The 20,741-nt window shown below is 45.0% G+C and overlaps 1 protein-coding gene across 1 annotated transcript in view; it reads right to left on the bottom strand.

The window, feature by feature from the left end:
* PTPRQ (protein tyrosine phosphatase receptor type Q) overlaps positions 1-20,741 on the bottom strand; it is a 230,805-nt gene that overhangs the window by 147,567 nt on the left and 62,497 nt on the right. Inside the window, exons 15-17 of the mRNA XM_053258033.1 lie at positions 20,312-20,540; positions 10,195-10,323; positions 4,630-4,776 (exon numbers count right to left, since the gene is read on the bottom strand). Coding sequence (XP_053114008.1) covers positions 4,630-4,776; positions 10,195-10,323; positions 20,312-20,540 — 505 coding nt within the window. The remainder of the gene's footprint in view (positions 1-4,629; positions 4,777-10,194; positions 10,324-20,311; positions 20,541-20,741) is intronic.

Here is a 20,741-nt window from a genome sequence, read left to right as displayed (position 1 = left end):
TTCCCCTCAGGGGATGGAGCCACTCTGGGAAGAGCATCTAGGTTCCAAGTTCCCTCCCTGGCAGCATCTCCAAGATAGGTCTGAGAGAGATTCCTGCCTGCAACCTTGGAGAAGCCGCTGCCAGTCTGGGTAGACAATACTGAGCTAGATGGCCCTATGGTCTGACTCAGTATATGGCAGCTTCCTATGTTCCTAGAAGTGAACGTTTTAGCGGTGAACTTTGACTTTTTAAACTTTTTCATAGTCGTATCTGTTTCTTCAGAAAATAGACCTTTCCTGCCAAGGGGAGGCCCTCTATCTTGTCTTTCATGTCCAGTTGGAGTGCAGTAGAGTGTAACCAAGCGTGTCGTCGCAAAGTGATAGCTGTGCTCATGGCCCTGGATTCCTACTCCGCTAAGTGTTTAGCTGTGTTAAGCTGCTGGCATGTTAAGTCACCTACCTTTTGTAGTGTTTTCTTAAAATGTGCCCTTAGTTCTTCAGGGGAAAGAGTGTCTAGCTCTTGTTCCAGAGCCTCCCAGAGGCAGTAGTTATATTTTGCCATGCAAGCAGAGTAATTGGCTGTCTTGAAAGATAGACAAGCAGTGGAGTACACTTCCCTCCCCAATACGTCCAATTTTCTCCCTTCTTTGTCCGCAGGGGTGGTATGACGTCTTCCGGATCTTGAGGAAGTCATGCAGTCAATTACGAGAGAGTTTGGTACAGGGTGTTTAATTAGGTAGGTATTGTCCTGTTCCTGTACACTATAGAGGCCTTCCAGTCTCTTTGAAGTTGGAGTGGAGGTGTGCGGAACCTCCCAGGAGCATTGAGCGGTTTTCAAAATAATAGGTAAAAGAGGCAAGGCCACAGGTTGCGCTGTGAGACCTGGCCATGAAATTATAAACAGGATCGTTGATTGTTGCCAGCTGTGATTTCAAGTCTAGTCCCAATGCTGTAGCCATTTCCTTTAGATGAGAATGGTACACCTTCAACTCTTCGATAGGGGAAACATGAGAAGGTGTTGCCATGTCAGGTGAAGGATCTGGATCCGCAGTGTCTGTATCAGATTTGAAGTCTGAGGACCCATGATGGCTCTCCTCGGATGCATCCATGAGGAGAGAGCATGGTGCAGAATCCTTGCTGGGAGGTGGACGACAAGCAGATGCTGGAAGAGGGTCCTCTTGCTTGAACAGCCGAGGACGCTACTTGCTTTTCCATAGTTTGAGAACTGCTTGGTAAGCAGAATTTGTAGTATCTGTGTAGATGCTGTCACTGATGGCATTTTTTGGGTTGGAATAGCCAGAGAAGCATCCCCTGCAGCTAAGGTTTGGATAGGTAAGGTGTACACCATAGCTTGCAGATCTGTGACATCTGGTTGGCTGGACCACCAAGCCCTACCCTCTTTATAATCATACGGCAGCCCTGAAGAGATTAGGCCCATCAAGGTAGTCCGTTGTGGTGGAGATACATTGTGAGAGAAGCCACATATATGCCATGGAGGTGTAGTCATGAGATGCGCAACAGTTAAGGCCTGGAGCGGGTGCTGCTGCGAAGGCACTGCCATTGCCATAGATACTTCACCATCCTCTGAAGAGGGAAAGCCGTGGAAGGTAAACGGAGTTGTATTTCAGTACAGAATGGTTAGAAGGGTCTGGGTGGTACCGCGTCCAAAACAACGTCTTCGATGCCAGTTGGATCATCCTCTTCAATCGCGAAGGTCATAGGCACATGGAATTGAGGAGTAACAGATGTCAGAATAATTGGAGTATTCAGTGTCGAAGTTCGTCATCTTTCAATGTCGAAGGAGACCTAATCAGAGTCAGTGCTGGAGAGAGAGTGCAAGTTCTCAGCATTGACTCCATCGATATCAACTGGACCTGAGTCGCCAGCAACAAGGTCGACGCTTGCTTCTCCATTGTCGGTGTCGACATCAGTATCGAGGTTGGATGTTGCATCGATGCCGGTGTCTGCACCGACGTCGATGTTGGAGACTGTCTCAAGGCCGATGGGAAGGTTGTAGTTAAGGGCCTCGGCGTCTGCAGACGCTTGTTCAACATCGGGGATGGCATTGCCGGAATGTGTGAAGTTGGCATCAAAGTCGATATGGAGTGTTTCAGTGTTGGAGACGGTAAAGTTGGTATTGGAGGCTTAGAAACCGACACCAAGACCACATCTTGAGCTGAAGTCGGAGATGGAGTCGAGGATGGTGTCAGCTGTCTCTGCTTCTTCGTGGGCGGTGAGGGTTTAGACTGGGTGGAAGCCTTAGCCCTTGAGCCATGTTTTTGGGGTGAAGGAGATGTACCTCCTTTTGAGGTACCACGAGCGGCAAGTACGTCATCGTAGATAGCCGCTCTCAAACAGAGCTCTCACTTAAATCGCGTTTGCTTTGTAAAAGATTGGCATATTTTACAAGATATGGTGTTATGAGTCTCTCCCAGACACAGAAGACGCAAATCATGTTCATCTTGGGAAGGCAGTTTAGCCTTACACTTGCCGCAGCATTTAAAAGTTTTCTTTTCAAGACACTTAGCCATGTCTATCATGGTTTGTGAGGAAGATAATTGTCTAAAGTTCAGTACTCACAGGCATTGTCCGATAAGGCAGTCTGTGGTCAGGTTTCCAGAATATCAGTCCAATCTGTCAACAAGTTAAAGATGTGAAGAAAAAATTGTAGACCAGTGGCAGTCCGATAGTCAGTGAATCTGGGAAATAGTAACCAGTAGAACTCTTGAATAACAATCCAAGGAACCAGAACGAGGAGCTATAGAAACCGAATGACCCAATTCCTATGGCAGTTGCAAAGGAACTGAGCTGCTTGTGCGTCCTCCTGCCTTAAATAGCCATGTGGTCACGTGGGGCGGGGCGCAAAAGCCGAGAGGAGCTGTGGAACTCTACACCGAGACGCTTCCGCACAGGTGCAGAACCCATTCTAATGGATTCAACGAATCACACTCCAGATCATCTGTGTGTGTCTCTCCATGTTCCTGAAAAAAATAAACAGATGCAGCAGCTTTGAACATGATGGTGTGCACCATGAAACTGGCTCAGGGTTTTTTCCATCCTAGGCAGAAGAATGGGAGCAAGGGAGTTCCCATACTGAACTGCTGCTTTTGGCATGGCCAACACCCTATGTATTCTGCCCTTACACACGCATGCTGTGTGTTCTCTTAATCTGTAATTTGCAGAGCAAAGTCAGAGCCTCTTCTCCTGGAAGTATTTCACACCTGGCTTTTAGCTCACATCTCTTCCAGAATGGAGGGGTGCATTCACATATCAGCCAAATTTACCCCAAAGTCCCTGCAAGCTATAGGGGAGCACTTCACACACAATTTGGATTTTTCCTTGTGCGTTAGAGTGTAGCCTGATTTATATCCAGGGTAAAAAAATCTGCTTTTTGTGTAGGTTTTTGGGGGCAACTTTGAACTTGCAGTAAAGCCTCTCAGTAAACCCTCAGTAAAGCCTGCTGACTGGGAAAGATCCTGGAGCTTTCCAGATTAGCTGCTCAACAGCAGCAAAATGCTTCCATTCAGGCAAATTACATCTGAAACATAAACAGCAGAGGGAGCAGTCTCGTGGAAACTAACAACCCCAAAAAACAGCAACCTTTTTACACCGGATACATGATGTCATAGCACTATATATTGCAGCAATTAAATTTGAAACAAGGCATCGGAAATGTGAATGGTATCCTGCTGTTAGTGTAGGGACTGTGGTGTCACAACACAGGAAGTGTGGAAGCATGCTTCTGAGATCCGCAATGATACCATTGCAGGGCGTAATCTGGAAAATGACCTGCTCAGCTTTCACCACCACTCAAGTACTTCCTCCAGAGACTGATCTCCATGGACTGATCTCTGCCAACAATGAATACTGTTTTATGCTGGCATCTTTCTGAATACCTGCATGGACTATGCACCAATGCATCTTTAGACCCAGTCCTCTTAAGATAGCAGGTGTCCAGTTCCTCATGCATGTAAATTACTTACTGATGAGTTGGGGGAATGGCAAACATTTCCTGTTCTCTCAGCATTCTGACAGCACATTTGTACAGGAATTGTTTCAGAAGAACTTATTTGGGCAACATCAATGCATTCATCCTTTTCAGTGGGGAAGGGACAAGGGCCTTGTGCCTTAACAGCCATAAGGGAGGCAGAACAGAGCAAATGCTTCCCCGCTTTTATGGACCTCCATGCAGGGAAAAGCAGCACCTAAAAAAGTGCACCTAGGTAATTTTGTAGCCTGGACTTAAAGGCCATTGGAGGGCCCCTGCTGCAAGTTAAGCACCATTTTTTAACACATAGGTTCTTGAGGGCACAAAACACACTACCCAGAACAGACTAAAGAGGATTAGGGTGGGGGGCAGGGGTGTGTGGAGGCCCTGGACTTTGGCCCTAAAGTCCAGGGGTAAGAGCACCTCTGCCTGCACAGGCAGTTTCTACCCATCTCACAGCTGTTAAAAGGCAGAAGCCCTGTCAAAAAAAGTCATGGCAGCCATATTTATTTATACTACACAGTTGTTGGAAGGAGATAACTGCTAAACAACATTCAAAACAGAATGCAACTATTTTTCATACAACACATTTGCAAACATTGGCTTTTCAAAGAAAAGGGTAAAATAAAATGTATCAAGAAGTTATCTAGCATGCAACTTACCTCCTGCAGGAGTGAAAACTGTTAGGTTTGACTTTGGTCCCACCCCAGCACTTGTCTCAGCAGCAACAAAAACATCGTATGTTGTGAATGGTATTAAATTATTAAAGGTAAACTTCAGATCTTTTGTGCTATTATCCAAAATATGACCTGAAATGAATATGTAAGCTTTAAATAAAGAAAAATAACTGACCCTTTCCACATATTGTTTATATGATTACTCTTAATGACAGTGAAAAACAAATGCAAAGGATGATTTCATTCATTCATTCAACACATTTTTATACCACCCCCATAAGCAAGCATAAATGCAACAATAAAATAAGTCCCTGCCGGTTCACAATCTAAAAAACCCACAATTAAAATAGTTTAAAATACAGATAAATACTATAAAACCTAAAACTTTAAAACTATAAACTAAATGTCTGATTAAACAGGTATGTTTTTCAGGTCCTTCTGAAAATAATCCAGAGAAGGGAAGACTCTAATTTCATTAGGAAATGCATTCCAAAGTCCTGGGGCAACCCTAGAAAAGGCCCAGTTTTGAGTCATCACCAACTGAACCAGTGGCAACCACAACAGGAGCTCCCCAGATGATCTTAATAGGCAGGGTTCATGAAGAAGGAGTTCTCTTAAATACCTGGACCCAAGCCATTCAGGACTTTATAGGTAATAACCAGCACTTTGTATTTTGCCCGGAAACATATTGGCAGCCAGTATAGTTCTTTTAAAATGCGTGTAATATGTCACCTTTGGGGAACCCGAACATCTGAGGGGACTTTGCTCTGGGTGCTGACAATTAGGGAGGCTCAGTTGTCATGCATGCGGGACATGGCCTCTGTTGCTGCCTCCAGACTCTGGAATGCTCTCCCAGTGGCTATTCACTCCTCAGTCTCCATCACAGTTTTTAGAAAGCGTGTTAGATCTTGGCTTTTTACCCAGGTTTTTATATTATTGTCTCTACCGCTGCTTCTTTGTATTTTGTACAGTTTTTACGCTTGTATTTTAAATCTTTTTAGTCAGATTTGTTTTATATTTTAGCTTAATATTTTAATTGTGTCATTTTTATCTTGTTTTTAATTTTTGTGTAAATTGCCTTGGGATTGTTTTAATGAAAGGTGGTATACAAATTTAACAATAAATAAATAAAATAAAAAACCCTGGAGACCAACTTGGCTGCAGCATTCTGCATCAACTGCAGTTTCCAGACTATATACAGAAGCAGCCCAACATAGAGCACATTGCAGCAGTCAAATCTGGATGTTACCAGGATATGCACCATTATTTTAAGGTTATTTATCTCCAGAAGTGGACACAGCTGGCATATCAGCTGAAGCTGATAGAAAGCCCTCCTGGCCATTGCCTCAACCTGAGAGATCAGGGAGAGGTTTGGGTCCAGAAGTACTCCCAGACTACATACCTAGTAAATAATTATTTACTAATGAGTTTATGACAGATTTGTTTTGTGTTTTAATAAGCAATATTAATCTAAAAATAAGGGCAAGGAGTTCATCCTGGATAGACAAAGGGATGGGAAGCTGAAGGGATCACAGGAGGAAAGCCACATGGTCAGTGCAACAAAAGAGAACAATTTGGATAGTGGAGTTCTGGACAGAAGCAAGTGGAGTTCTGGATAGAGGTGAGAGCAAAGAGGATGGTCAAAGAGAAGGTTGCAGTAGTCAAGGCAGGAGATGAGCCAATTGTCTTGACTACTGCAACCTTCTCTCTGGCCATCCACTCTCGATCCTCTCACTATCCAGAACTCCACTCACTTCTATCCATTCACCTAACAATTTCCCAACATATGGAAAGAAAAGTAAGGGCTAGTGCACACACCTGTAGGTATGGTTGGAAGTTGCCTCTGTGCATATAACTACAGTTCAATCAATCAATTATGGTCCAAGACCACCATAAGATAGTGTGAGGCAGTAATTATGGGGAGAACATACATTAGGATAGAACAGATTATAAAGCAATAAAACCATATTGCATTAAAATTACTACATTAAAACTATTACATTAATATTACTATAAACTATAATTACTATAAAATGATTACTATAAAATAGTAAAAGTAGTAAATATTAGTCATACTAAATTATTACTCATACTTTTGCCTCTGTCATCTCCCTATTTTAATAAATTTTACTTTAGTAATTATAGTTTTTAACTTGTAGTAATTAGTAATTTTATAGTAAGTATAAAAGTATCAGTACAAGCTCACAACATTTATATTCAAAGTTGCATGTATTTGTCTATGAGAGGATAAAACGTAAAATATTTAAACTATAGAAAGGGGTGACAGGATAACTAGCTGAGAGTGAAGCAGGCAAGTAAAATAGACAATGGCTAAACTCTGTACAAGACTAATACATAGTTATGAACTGGCAGTCAGGGCCTGGTGGATCTTGTATGCTGCTGCGGAGAACTTCGAGCCTATACGTAAAGGCTCGATCTTCATCCGAAAGCAGCATCCTGGTGTAAGCTTGACTAGGGCAACCAGGGTGCTAGAGGAGCAGTGGAAGTATAAGCTTGTCATGACTGTCCTTATAGAAGAGGCAAAAGAGGAGTACATGCTCTGTGGTTTCTACCTCCCCAATGTCACAGGGGTAAAGTCTTTCCATGATTGGTAGCTTTCTGTATTTGCCTTCCAGCACTGCGGAGAGAAGGGCATGACAACGGGCAAGAGAAAAAGCTTCTGTGGCTAGGAATTTCCAGCTGTGTCAAGTATGCAGCAGGGGAGATGGTAAATCTAAGTCTTTCTGAGGACAGGAAGCCTGGATTCCTGCTGATGTCAACCTGGCACTCAGTGTCCAAAATCCTCTGTTTGATGGATGGTTTTGCCTTGTCACAGCCCACAGCAAGTAGGAGAGGCAGGGAGAAGCCCAGTAGCGCCACTTTATTCTGGACTGCCTATTTCCAGGAGGATTGGAAATTGTTCTGTAGGGTCAGAGGGACCAGGCCCCAAGGGCTGAGAGCAAGTTTGAGCCAGTGGTTGAGAATGGCCATCCACACCCTGGCCCCAACTTCTATCATACAAGATTCCAGGCGTAGAATAGCACTGGAGACACAACAAGGCACTTGTGGGGCCGTTCTTAGGAATTTAGACTGGACACATTCTAGGGAGGCAAGATTAGAGGGGGGTCCCAGGTGGGCACCAAAGAGCAGTTGGGCCAATGGCTTGGCCTCAAATTCTTTAAGTGCTGCTGGTATGTAGTGGCCACCTCTAGTCCGTAAGAACTTCAGAATGGCAGTGGAGCTTCTTTGTGTAATGAGGGTGACGTGATCACAATGGGACTTCCTTGTGCCAGAGTCATGAAGGACCACCCCCAGGTATGTTAAGGAAGTGATCTGCTCAATTCTGTGGCCGTCCATATTCCAGTGGCAGATCTTGGGTCTTCTTGCAAAGGCCATGACCTTAGTTTTTTGGTAATTAATTTCAAGTTGTTCATTCTTGCATTCTTGCTAGTGTCACCAACGCCCTTCTAAGGCCTATAGGGATCCTTGGGAGGATTGCTGCATCATCAGCATATAGTAGAGTGGAACTGCTTTTTTTGGCCAGCTTGGGGGGGATGGAAATTTGAATTGCTAAAATGGCTCACAATGGCATTGATATAAAAGTTGAAAAGACGCAGAGCCAGGATACATCCTTGTTTGACTCTCTTTGGGGTTTGGATATGGTTCATAATGTGTCCGTGGGGGCTACACCTCACCCTGAGTGTCATATCTGTGAGAAGGGTGCGAATTAGGTAGAGCAGACGTCGATCAATTGAGGAAGATTCCAGCTACTCCCACAGCTTAACTCAGGATATGGAGTCAAAGTGGCCTTGAGATATATGAAGGCAGAATTGTTGGAGGAATACTTTTTAATGAGATGTTGTAGCACCAGGCATTTATCAATTCTGGATCTGCCTTCCCTGAAACCTGCTTGTTCATCTGTCAGCAGATTTTCTTGTTCTAACCATGCCTTGAGTTCCAATGTAGGTGTCTGGCATATATCTTGCTGATGGTGTTGAGCAAGCTGATGCACTTATAGTTGGCAGGGTCATCCTTTCTTCCCTTTGTAAATATGGGGATGATGATCGCCAACCCCCAGTTCTTGGGAATGTGGCCATGGGTCAATGCAGGTAAATAGTGAAGGCAGAACTGGGGCGCACCACTTCAGATTACTTTTTATAAGATCCATAGGGATGAGGTCTTCCCCGGGGTGCCTTCCCCGCTTTGGACTGGGTGACAAGAGACTCAGCCTCCGCTGCAGTAACTGGCAGCCAACTTGGCAGGTCTTTTAAATCTGGTAGTGGGGGGCCCCAGATCCGGAGTGGTGTCTTCTTATAGGTTCTGAAAGGGCAGTTCCCAGAGCACTGGAGGGATGTGAGTGTCTATCTGAGCCAAGCCATTGTGAGATGAGTTGACCATGATGTGCCAGAAGGTGGAGGAATCCTTAGCTTTAGCTGCCTGAATGTATAACTAGAGCTAATGGTGAAATTTCAGCTATATCAGACTAGCTGAGGAGGTGAGGTAAAAGGGGCCGAGACATACAAATAGGTAATGTCATGGAAAATGCTGAGGAGGAGGAGAAAATGGTAGGATGCTTGTTGGGGAAGGCACATGAGGACTGATTTTGTACATGTGTGCTAGCTGGGAGCATGTAGAATATCTTCAGTGACACAAGGGATACACTGCTAGTTATCCTATTTCAAAACTATCATATGATCCATTCACATTTACTGGCACACTGTCACATTTTTCTTGCCTTCTGACAAACAAGCCTCAGCACTTTCTGTTGTATTACTATTATAACTATTACTATTACTACTATTATTATAATACCAAAAAGTAGTTTACGACAGAAGCAACAAAGCACATCATAAAATTCAGTTCAAAGCAAAGTAAAACCTAAACACAAGACAGCAGTGAGATTTTTATACCATATATTTATTTATTTAACATATTTTTATACCGCCCAAAACTCACGTCTCTGGGCGGTTTACAACAAAGCAAGTAAACAAACAGAAAAAGTTAAAACACTAGTTAAAATAAATGACAACAGAAAAAGTTAAAACATTAGTTATAACAAAATAAATGATACAGAAAAAGTTAAAACATTACAATTTAAATTTTAGTTTAGTTTTAGTATTTATTTACAGTCTTTGACCAAATGAATTTAAATTTTAAAACAATGTTTTAAAACAATGTTAAAACTATTAAAACAATATTTAATTAAAAGCCTGGCTGAATAGATGCATCTTTAAAGACTTTTTAAAAGTTGTCAGAGATGGTGAGGCTCTTATTTCAGCAGGGAACATGTTCCAAAACTTTGCCTTCTACAAAAATAAGGCCTTAATCTTTTTTCTAAAAATAACTAAAGAGAGAGGTGAAGAAGTTCTGTCAACAGAAATAAGTATAATTTTTAAAACATCCTCAAATAATTTCATTAAACATTATTATAAATTGTAGCCATAAAGCTGCAGTTTTTGTTTTCATTCTCATTTCCAAAATGAAAGGCGATTATTTAGCAAAGGAAAACATGAATAAGGATAAAACAAAATTATATTGACTTTGACTTACCAGGTGGTCCATACAGTTCAACTCTGTAGCTAAATTTTCCAGTAACAATGGTTGGTGGTTCCCAAGAAACTGATAATGATTTTCCTGTAATGTTGCCTTTGACAAAATTTTGAGGTGGATCTTCTGGAACTTAAATAAGGTAAAACTGATTCTTACGAACACTGTATTTTTTCCTCATAAGCACCATTTCACAAATATAATTATCTTGTAACTCATCATGCATACAAAATAATTTGACAATAAAATATGGAAAAGAAGCCAAATTCAAAACTAAGTGTAGAAATGCCCTATGTTAAACAGGAAGGCAGGCAGAGCAGAAGGGGGGGGGGCAGGGAGAGAGAGAGAGAGAGACCATAACTTGTAGACTTGTGGAATTCTCTGCCAGAAGATGTGGTGACAGCCAACAACCTGGATGGCTTTAAGAGGGGTTTGGATAACTTCAAGGAGCAGAGGTCTGTCAACGGCTACTAGTCGGAAGGCTATAGGCCACCTTCAGCCTCAGAGGCAGGATGCAGGATGCCTCTGATTACCAGTTGCAGGGGAGTAACAGCAAGAGAGAGGGCATGCCCTCAACTCCTGCCTATAGGTTCCCAGTGGCATCTGGTGGGCCACTGTGGGAAATGTAGGATGCTGAACTAGATGGGCCTTGGGCCTGCTCCAGCAGGGCTGTTCTTATGAAGCAACAGAAGGAAAGAGCATAAACTACTGGGGCTGACATGCAGTGCAGCCTTATGAGAGCAGAGAAAGTACTCAGTCTATGCAAGGAATCAGTAAACTAGCTGCATGTTCCCTTCTGTGTTTAGCTCACAGCACTGTGCAGGCGGAGAACAATGAGGATCCATTTTTTGTTTATCTCACCTCTCCATAAAAACTCTTTTCTCTGCCAGAAATATGTCCACGAAGGCTGCATAACCCTCAGGAACATATTTCTGAAGACAAAAAGTACTTTGGGAGGGAGAAGAGCAAAACTGCTCCCCCTCCCGCCTCTGCACACATTTGACTGCTCAGTAACATTCTGCGCTTAGCTCTGATACAGCCTCTTCCAGAGATGCAGCCCCTGTACCACACATGGAACGGGAGCCAATGAAAAAAACCAGGTTGCTCACCTGTAACTGATGATCTGGTAGAGATCCGTCGACATCCATAAGAATGGGGTTCTGCGCCTGCGCAGGAATCCCTGCGGTAGCCATGCCTCAGCTTGTCGAGGCGTCCAAGCCCCGCCCACACGCAGCGCGTGCTATTTAAGAGCGGGGCTGGGCACCATGTTCCTCAGTTCTTTCGACGACCGCCGAGGAGGACGATCATCGCAGATGGACATCATGAGTGGAGACGAATAGATACGGTAAGTATAGTAAGCAGCACGCACACAGAGGAGCATCACTACTGCAGAGGGGAAGGATGGGAGGGTCTTATGGATGTCGACGGATCTCTACCAGATCATCAGTTACAGGTGAGCAACCTGTTTATCTGGATCGAGATCCATCGACAGCCATAAGAATGGGTGTTTAGCAAGCTCCCCAAGGAGGGGGGTGCAGTAGTGCTATTGCAACACCCTTTTTAGGACACTTCTCCCAAAACTAGCCTCTGCAGCAGAGCGCACGTCTATAGCGTAATGCTTGACAAATGGGAGATTGGATGACCAGGTAGCTGCTTTGCATATGTCCAGGAAGCCAATCCCTGAGAGGTGTGCAGACGATGAAGCATAAGCCCTGGTAGAATGGGCTTTGATGGACTTTGGAGGTGCTTTATGCTGTATCTCATACGTGAGTATGATGAGGTTGACAAGCCATCTAGACAATCTTTGACGAGAAATTGGAGATCCCTTGGTAGCGCCCTGGTATGATACAAAGAGACGTGAAGAGGCTCTAAAGTCCCTCGTACGAGCCATATAGAATAGAAGGGCTCTACGAACGTCCAGCAAATGCATGGACCTTTCTAGGGCCAATTGTGGGTTCCTAAAGAAGGTAGGTAGAATAATGTCCTGATTTAAATGAAAATCGGAAACTACTTTCAGCAGAAAAGCGGGATCCAGTCGCATACGCACCTTGTCCTCATGAAATTGAGTGTACGGGGAGTCAACTCTCAATGCGGTGAGCTCACTCACCCGATGTGCTGTCGTGATGGCAACCAGGAACGTGGTTTTCAAGGATAGCAATTTCAAAGACGTCGAGGCCAGAGGTTCGAAGGGTTTTTGCGTCAGCGAAGAAAGGACCAAAGACAGGCTCCAAGGTTCCACCGGCGGTCTTATTGGAGGATAGACATTGGAGAGGCCTTTCAGGAAGCCTTTGCTGAGGGGGTGTGAGAAGAGAATAACACCGTCGCAGCCCGGGTGAACGGATGATAGGGCGGCAAGGTGAACTTTGATAGAAACATTTGCCAAGCCCTGCGATTTAAGAGTGGACAAGTAGAGGAGTACTTGACGAACGGAGGCCCGTTTTGGCAGAAAACCATGGGATTTCACATAAGCCTTAAATCAAAGACATTTGCTGTGATAATTTCTCCTGGTTGACAATTTCCTTTGATTCAACAATATATCATCTAAAGGTTTATTCGCCAAGCCGTCAGACGGAGAGTGAGAACGTCTGGGTGGAGTACGAGGCCGTTGTCCTGTGAGAGGAGGTCTGCTTCTGGTGGGAAGCGATGGTAAAGATTTCCGGACAGTCTGCGTACTTGTGGAAACCATGGTTGTCTCGGCCACCATGGCGTCACGAGGATGCAGGGAGTTGGGTGTGCTAGGAGTCGAGCCACCACTCTGGCAATTAAGGGTTGAGGTGGAAACATGTAGGGTGTTTCTAGTGACCAGTCCATCTGAAAAGCATCCCCCAATGATAGTGGGTCGTGACCTGCTCTGGAACAGAAGCGAGCACACTTTTTGTTTGTTGAGGTCGCAAACAGGTCCACTGATGGATGACTCCACTGACGGAATAGCGGATTGATGTATCTTGGATTGATTTCCCATTCGTGGTGAGTGTCGTTCAGGAATACTCGACTGAGATTGTCCACCAAGCTGTTCTCTAGGCCCTTGATGTGGGCTGCGAGAAGGTAAATTTTGTGGCGGATGCACCAGTGCCACATCTGGAGGGCTAGAGCGCACAAGCTCCGGGAGACCGTCCCGCCTTGGCGGTTTATGTATGCTTGCACTGTCGTGTTGTCTAATTGTACTTGTACACAGCTGCCTTGCAACAGTGGTAGGAAGGACCGTAGAGCCAGAAAAACTGCCAGCAATTCTAGGAAGTTTATATGGAGTTGAGTTTGGTTGAGGGACCACTTGCCCCGCGTCCGGTGGCCTGCACAATGCGCTCCCCATCCTAGCAGGGAGGCATCCGTTGTTAGCCAGACTGTTGGGGAAGGAAGCGGGAAAGGTACTCCCTCCAGGAGGTTCCTGCGTTCCGTCCACCAGGAGAGAGATTGAAGTATGGGAGTAGGTATCAGTAGGTGTTTCCCTTGGTTGTGTCTTGCAGGGTGAAAAACTGAGAGGAACCAGAGCTGAAGCTTCCTCATTTTTAGACGGGCATAGTGAATCACCGCATTGCAGGAGGCCATAAGGCCCAATAAGCGCTGGATGGAGCGTGCCGGCTGGGTGGGGTGATCCCGAAAGAGCGTTACCATGTCCTTGATCAAGACGTACCTCTCTTCTGGTAAGTATGCTCTTTGGCGCATTGTGTCTAATACCACTCCTATGTAGTTTGCCACTCGCATAGGTTCCAGGTGTGACTTTTTCCAATTGACTTGGATGCCTAGGTCGTGAAGGACCGACAGAACATAATGGATCTGCGAACGTAACTCGTCTGGATCCCTTGAGGCCAGGAGCCAGTCGTCCAGGTAAGGGTAGACCATGATGCCATGTGTTCTCAGGTAGGCAATCACTGGTGCCATACATTTCGTAAAGACCCTTGGGGTGGAGGACAGGCCGAAGGGTAATACGTTGTATTGGTACACTTGGTGATCGACCGTGAAGCGTAGGAATTTCCGATGTGGAGGCCAAATGTTCACATGGAAAGAGGTGTCCTTGAGATCCATCGTTGCCAACCACTGTTCCCCTTGGAGGAGCGGGAGGATTTGCTGCAACGGCATCATTCTGAACTTCCTGACATGAACAAACTTGTTTAGGTTGCGTAAGTCCATAATCGGACGGATGCCCCCGTCCCGTTTCGGAATTTGAAAATAACGGGAGTAGAATCCATCCTGTCTGTCCGTCCACCGTACTGGGGCGATTGCCCCCTTCTCCAGTAGTTCCCTGACCTCCTCCTGTAGTGTAGAGGAAGGAGGGGTGAATGTTATTCCCCTGAACCGTGGAATCGACTTGAATTCGATGGCATATCCTGAAGATACGATCTGCAAGACCCAGCAGTCTGATGTTATATGTTGCCATGCGGGGGCATGGCTTGCCAGCCTGATGGAGGGTTGAGCCGGCCAGGGGTCGTTGGAGGGACCCATCAGTTGAGATGTTATTGCCCCCGACGGCGGGGACGGGGAGTGGAAAATTGGTGGTGGATGGACCTGAGTTTCAAAGGCGCTTCTGAGTTTCTGGCCCTTTGGTATGTTGGGCCTGATTTGTTTTGAACTTGTTCTGGTAAGGGCGCCGGTGATAAGGCTGGTAGGACTTGCTGAAGTCTCTACGGTCTTGTTGTCTGAAAGAAGGGCACTGCTTATTATACGTGGAATGGTACTTGGACACGTACGTAGAAGTGGATGGTTGCGCGGTAAACATTTTCGCGGTAAACTTAGATTTTTTAAGTTGTTCCATTGTGGCATCTGTGGTTTCACTAAACAGGCCGGAGCCGTCAAAAGGAAGACCTTCTATCTTTTCTCTCATGTCCATTTGCAAGGTAGTAGACCGGAGCCAAGCATGCCTGCGAAGAGTGATAGCGGCCATCATGGCTCTGGACTCGCTCTCAGCTAGGTGTTTGGCAATACTGAGTTGTTGCCTAGTCAGATCGCCCGAGCGTTCCAGAACCTTTTGAAAGTTAACCTTGAACTCCTCCGGTGACAGGCTATCAAGTTCAGTAAACAATCCTTCCTAAAGACTGTGAGTGTATTTGGCAGTGCACGCTGCGTAATTAGCAACTTTGATTGAGAGGCAAGCAGTTGAATAGATTTTCCGGCCTAAGAGGTCTAATTTCCTTTCCTCTCTTTCAGGAGGAACAATATGCCGCTTCCCAGATTTTGACGTAGAGGCATAATCAATTACGAGGGAATTGGGAGCCAGATGTTTTAGAAGGTACGTATTGTCTTTTTCCATTATACGATAAAGGCTCTCCAGCCTTTTAGAAGTAGGGGTGGAAGTATGGAGTACTTCCCAAGCACATTTAGCTGCCCTTGTGATTACAGGGAGCATCGGGAGGGCTACTGGGGCCGTCGATTGTGACTTCAACATAAAATTATAGACTAGATCGTCTATTGTCGCCAGTTCGGAGCGTAGGTCGAGCCCTAGGGCGTCTGCCATGGTACGCACATGACGGTGGTACGCTTTCATTTCTTCGTTGGGTGAAACATACACTGTCGGTGCCACATCCGTGGGAGGTTCAATAATGGTCTCCTCTCCTTCGGGGTCAGATTCGAAATCAGACGAGCCATAATGTTCAGAAGGCGAGGCTGTTGGAGAAGTAGGTGCGGTCCCCTGAGAACGCACTGAAGGAGTGGGAGGTGAAGGCAGGGGTGCTGTCTGAGCTGCTACGGAATGGGTTACCAGCGGTTTCATTTGCATGCAAGCATTGAAGGTGATAACTGTAGGTGTTTGCGTCGCTGAGTGTCTAGTTGCTGTGGAGGGAGTATTAGTAGACGCAGATATCGTGCGTACAGCCACTGTGGCGGGAAGAGACGTCAGTGGTTCCCATGACACGGTTGGTAAAGAGGTTTGAGAACCAGTCGACATTGCAGGGCCCAAACCAGGTATATGTGGCGGGGGGTATGGGTGAACCCACAAGTGTGCCAAGGCAAAGGGCTTTGCAGCTGGGCCGCAGAGAGCGATGGTACTTCGTGGACAGGATGAGTCGATGTTGAATGAGACTCCTCCTCCGATGCCGGAAAACCTCGAAACGTGGCTTGTGAAGGTGTGCTTGCTGTGTAGTCCAAGAGCGACAGGAGCGACTGAGTCGTAGTCGGATGTAGACCAATTTCAGCCTCTTGAGTATCTCCATCGATATCGAAGTTTGGGGGTGGAGATCGATATCAAGGGGTGACCTGCCTTGATGCAGTAATCAACGGCGTGTGTAGCGACAGCAGCGCGCTAGGTCCCGGAGGCGGTGGTGTTGAAGGTGGAGAGGAGGGAACCGGTGTCGGAGCAGGCGAGAGGGATCTTGCTCTCAAAGCCGAAACATTCGGTGTTGACGGCCTCGGCGTCGACGGGTGAGTCGGCGTCGAAGATGGTCGATGTCGAGCAGTAGGGGGAGGCGTAGCATCTCCCGTTAGATCAATCAATCGTCGACGTTTTGTCGTAGATGTTGTCGCTGTTTCGTCGGCGTTGGGATCACTGCTGGAGGTTGATGGAACTCGACGCTTACGGCTGTTCGGTGTCGAGGATGTCTTTGCAACCGACGAGACTTCGCTCGTAGGCAATGGACGGTTCGATGTCGAAGGTCCGGACTTTTTCGAAGTCGAGGATATGGACTTTGAACGTGGAGATCCCGGATGCATCGACGTCGAAGTTTTTGACCTCGAACGCGGTGTGGAAGCAGATTGAGCTCTCGATGTCGAGGGGTGAGGTGTGCCCGGTGTCGAGGGACTTAACTCCTCATCATAGATTGCTGCTCTGAGGCAAAGCGCTCTATTTTTTCGCGTCTGCTTCGAAAAAGACAGACAAATTTTACAAGTTGAAACATTATGTTCTTCACCCAGGCACATAAGGCACAATTCATGGAGGTCTTTGGAAGGGAGCTTTTCATCGCAACCCTTACACCTCTTAAAAGACTTTTTATTGTCCGCCATAGCACGACGACAGGGAAGTCAAGTCCAGTCCGCGTCAAGCCAGTCGTTGGTCGGTAGCTGTTCCTTGTCAACTTTAGAGGAGTCCGTCAGCCAGAAAAAGAGGGTCATACACGAAGCGATCAGTCCGAGAAAAAGAAATCGTCTCTGAAGAGAATACTGAGGTAACTTTCCGACGAAGAGGTGGCAGACCGAGGTCCACGCACGAAGGCGGTCGGAGAAGAACTGAGGAACATGGCGCCCAGCCCCGCTCTTAAATAGCACGCGCTGCGTGTGGGCGGGGCTTGGACACCTCGACAAGCTGAGGCATGGCTACTGCAGGGATTCCTGCGCAGGCGCAGAACCCCATTCTTATGGCTGTCGACGGATCTCGATCCAGATCTATATATAGCAGTATGGTGCATTTCATGTATCAGCAATGATAGTTGAACAAATCCAAATCACATTATTTTAACCCCGATCCTACATAATTTTTTAAATTCACAAGTAGGATTTCGTACTCCCAAGTAGTCCCATTGGGTACACTGGATGCCTCCCAACTTTTCCAGGCCACAGAACCCACAATAATTTAATATTTCACTTCAGGGGAATGCAGTGGTGATGCATGCTTCAACATCTCAATTCTCAGCATTTCAGCTGAAAGGACACATTATAACTGACCTAAAGGTAATCATGACAATTCTGGTAGCTAATCAAGTGTATTCTACAGGCCAGTCTCCCACAACCATCACATCTTTTCGCTTCTTATCAACTATCCTTGGGCACACACTCCTTGAATACATACAAAACCCATGTCTTCTGTCCATCCAAGCCGAACACAGATGACAATCATTTTCTTTGTGAATGTGTTTGCTTGGGAGAGCCTCTCCCAGCTGTACATAGGGATGTGCACAGAACCGGTAGTTCCGCCGGTTTGAAAGTGGTGGGGATCTCCCTTTAAGTGCGGGGTGGGTGGGTGCACGTGCCCCTCCTGCTGCTTTCCCCCCACCAGCATCAGTTTTTTTAAAAGACCATCAGGGCGGCAGCGTACCTCCCTGCTGCCTGTTGCCCTCATCTTCTGGATATGACCAGAAGTTGCAGGGGCGCCGGCGACTTCCGGTCATATCCGGAAGACAAGGGCAACGGGGCAGCAGGGAGGTATGCTGCCGCCCCATGGGATTTTAAAAAAAACTGATGCTGGCAGGGGGAAAGTGGTGAGAGGGGAAAGTGCACCCTCCCCCCACTCTTAAAGGGAGACCCCTGCCACCTTTGAACCGCCCTGCCACAGTTCCGTGCACATCCCTAGCTGTACACTGGAAAAAGAGTTATCTTCCACCACAAACCTCTGAGGGCAGGTTCAAGATGAATACAGTCCTGAGATATGATGTGATGAGATAACATCAGGGGTATGGCAGCCCTCTTTTTTGGCCTGTGCCCCACTAGGAGAAACAGGAAAAAACCAGAGACATACTCTAGATGGTTGATCCATTGATGACAGACTTGCTGAAGCTGACATGTTGTTGTTGCCACTGTTGTGATCCTTTTGGCTTTGTTTCTGGTGACTAAAATCCTTGCTTCTGCAAAGTCAAATGTTTCTTAAGGATTTACTTGTTCCAAACACTAGGTCTGACACTATGGGAGACGCTGGTTTCATCTGCCCTAACTTGGGAGCACAGAACTATGCAGTTCCTCAGATTATATTTCTGAAACTTTCCAGTTCAATTGAGCATGCAAGGAGAAAGAAAATGTAAGTTTCCAAAGAGAAACAGAGTGTTCTCTCCTATCCCAAATGGATTAAAATGGGAATAGGATAAAATCTACCCCACCATAGAAAGTCTATTCATTCCTGGTGGTTTTTCTCCCAGTTTACTTAACATGGGAATAGAATAGAAACCACCTCACCATGGTTTCACCATGATATGACAACAAGGGCATATCTAGGAGTGCAGTGGCTGGAAACAAATATATCTGGAAACAAGTCCAGCTGATTTCAGTGGAACAGTCTCCCAAGTACAAAGACAAAGGATTGCAACTAAAGTCAAACTTGAGACACACTGTACTATACAGACACTTCAGATCAATTTTTCAAAACATAGTAACAAATCAATACAGAAATCTTGAGTGTTATTATTGGAGGCCCCAAGAAAGTGTTAAAAGCCAAACATTAGACACCACTTTCTAAAAATAATCCTGGCAGTGAATTCAAATTGTCATGAATGCCTGCATGAACGTTTACTTTGTTAGTGATATCCCTAACATATTGCTATTTCTGCACAGCTGACAAAATGCTTCAGCTGCTTGAAGTGTAACAAAGATTAGGTCAAACATGACATTATTCAAAGGCACTGCTGGTCTTTTAAAAAAGGTGAATATTTTATATTACACTAGCTGTCAAAATAAGAACAGCTGTTAATGAATGAAAATAAATCTCTTGATCATTTGAAGAGTTTTTAGGTGCTCTGCTTACTGAAAATTATTTATGTTACCTTGTCAAATAAAGGCATCAGTTACAATCAATGCATTATTCTAAAATACTTGTCTTGAATGAAATTAAGTAGGCATGCAATTCTGGTCAAGGAACACACCCAATGAACACTTTCAGCATTTATAGAAGTCATTTTTTGTCTTCATTTATGGAAACTCAGCATCCATTAAGATGTGCCACCAAAAACATGATCCATCTAGGGAGGGACAAAGAGCAGCTGGGGTTGCAATTTATCCTGAGAAAATGGCACAGGGGAAGGGGTTAATCCTCTTGCCCAGCCTTGATCCAACTCTGGCTCCCCATTGTTGCTATTAAAAGAATTTAAGAGGCAGAAGACCTGATCACAGATTGCCAACATCTCATCTGGTTTGACCCGTAAACCTGTGAATGCTTTTTTCCCCTTGTTATGTTTACTGTCACAGAATTAAAACTCTTCCCATTGTTTTACAGCCAGCCATATATATTAGCTCTCTGTTTTCATAGAAACTCAGAATTAAAGATTTCTGTCCTACATTACTGAAGTGGACACTGATCAAGCCATAACTTGCCCAAGCAAAAAAACCTCAACAGCTAGTGAAATGTGTATCTGGAAGGGAATACACAACATAAAGCATTCTGAAATGTATTTATAGCTACTGCTGTTCTGTTGTACTTTAAAACAATAATATTATGTATATTGTATATATTGATTTGCCTATGATAAAAAATTATTCTCCAAGAAATACATACCTGATTCTGGTGTCCTGACAATTGCACTATCAATATAACCGGCTTCAGTGGTAACTGCAGAGACTTCAAAAAGGTAAGTAGTGTATGGCCTGAGATTAGTCACAACAAAACTGATAGGTTCATTCCAGACAGAGCTCATTTTGCTGGGAGCAACTGTAACAACTGTAGTTGTTTTGCTAGAAGTAGTTGAAGGAGTAGTAGTACTCCACAAAAATGATTCACTATTATCCTGTAAAGACAAAATGATCCCACAATCTTAATGTGAAAATGAGTTTCAATGTCAATTGGAATGTTAACAATGCATCCAAAACTTTCTTAGAAATAGATGAGGCAGCAAAACTCAACAAAATACATAATTTTAAAAAGAATAGAAATATTAGGCATATAAAATTATTAATCATTGTACAAATAAATTTTGACAAAGGAAAAA

The sequence above is a fragment of the Hemicordylus capensis genome, chromosome 5 (genome assembly GCF_027244095.1).
Source record: "Hemicordylus capensis ecotype Gifberg chromosome 5, rHemCap1.1.pri, whole genome shotgun sequence".
Lineage (NCBI taxonomy): Eukaryota > Metazoa > Chordata > Lepidosauria > Squamata > Cordylidae > Hemicordylus > Hemicordylus capensis.
The sequence above is the reverse complement of the archived record's forward strand: the minus strand, read 5'-3'. Positions and strand labels throughout refer to the sequence as shown.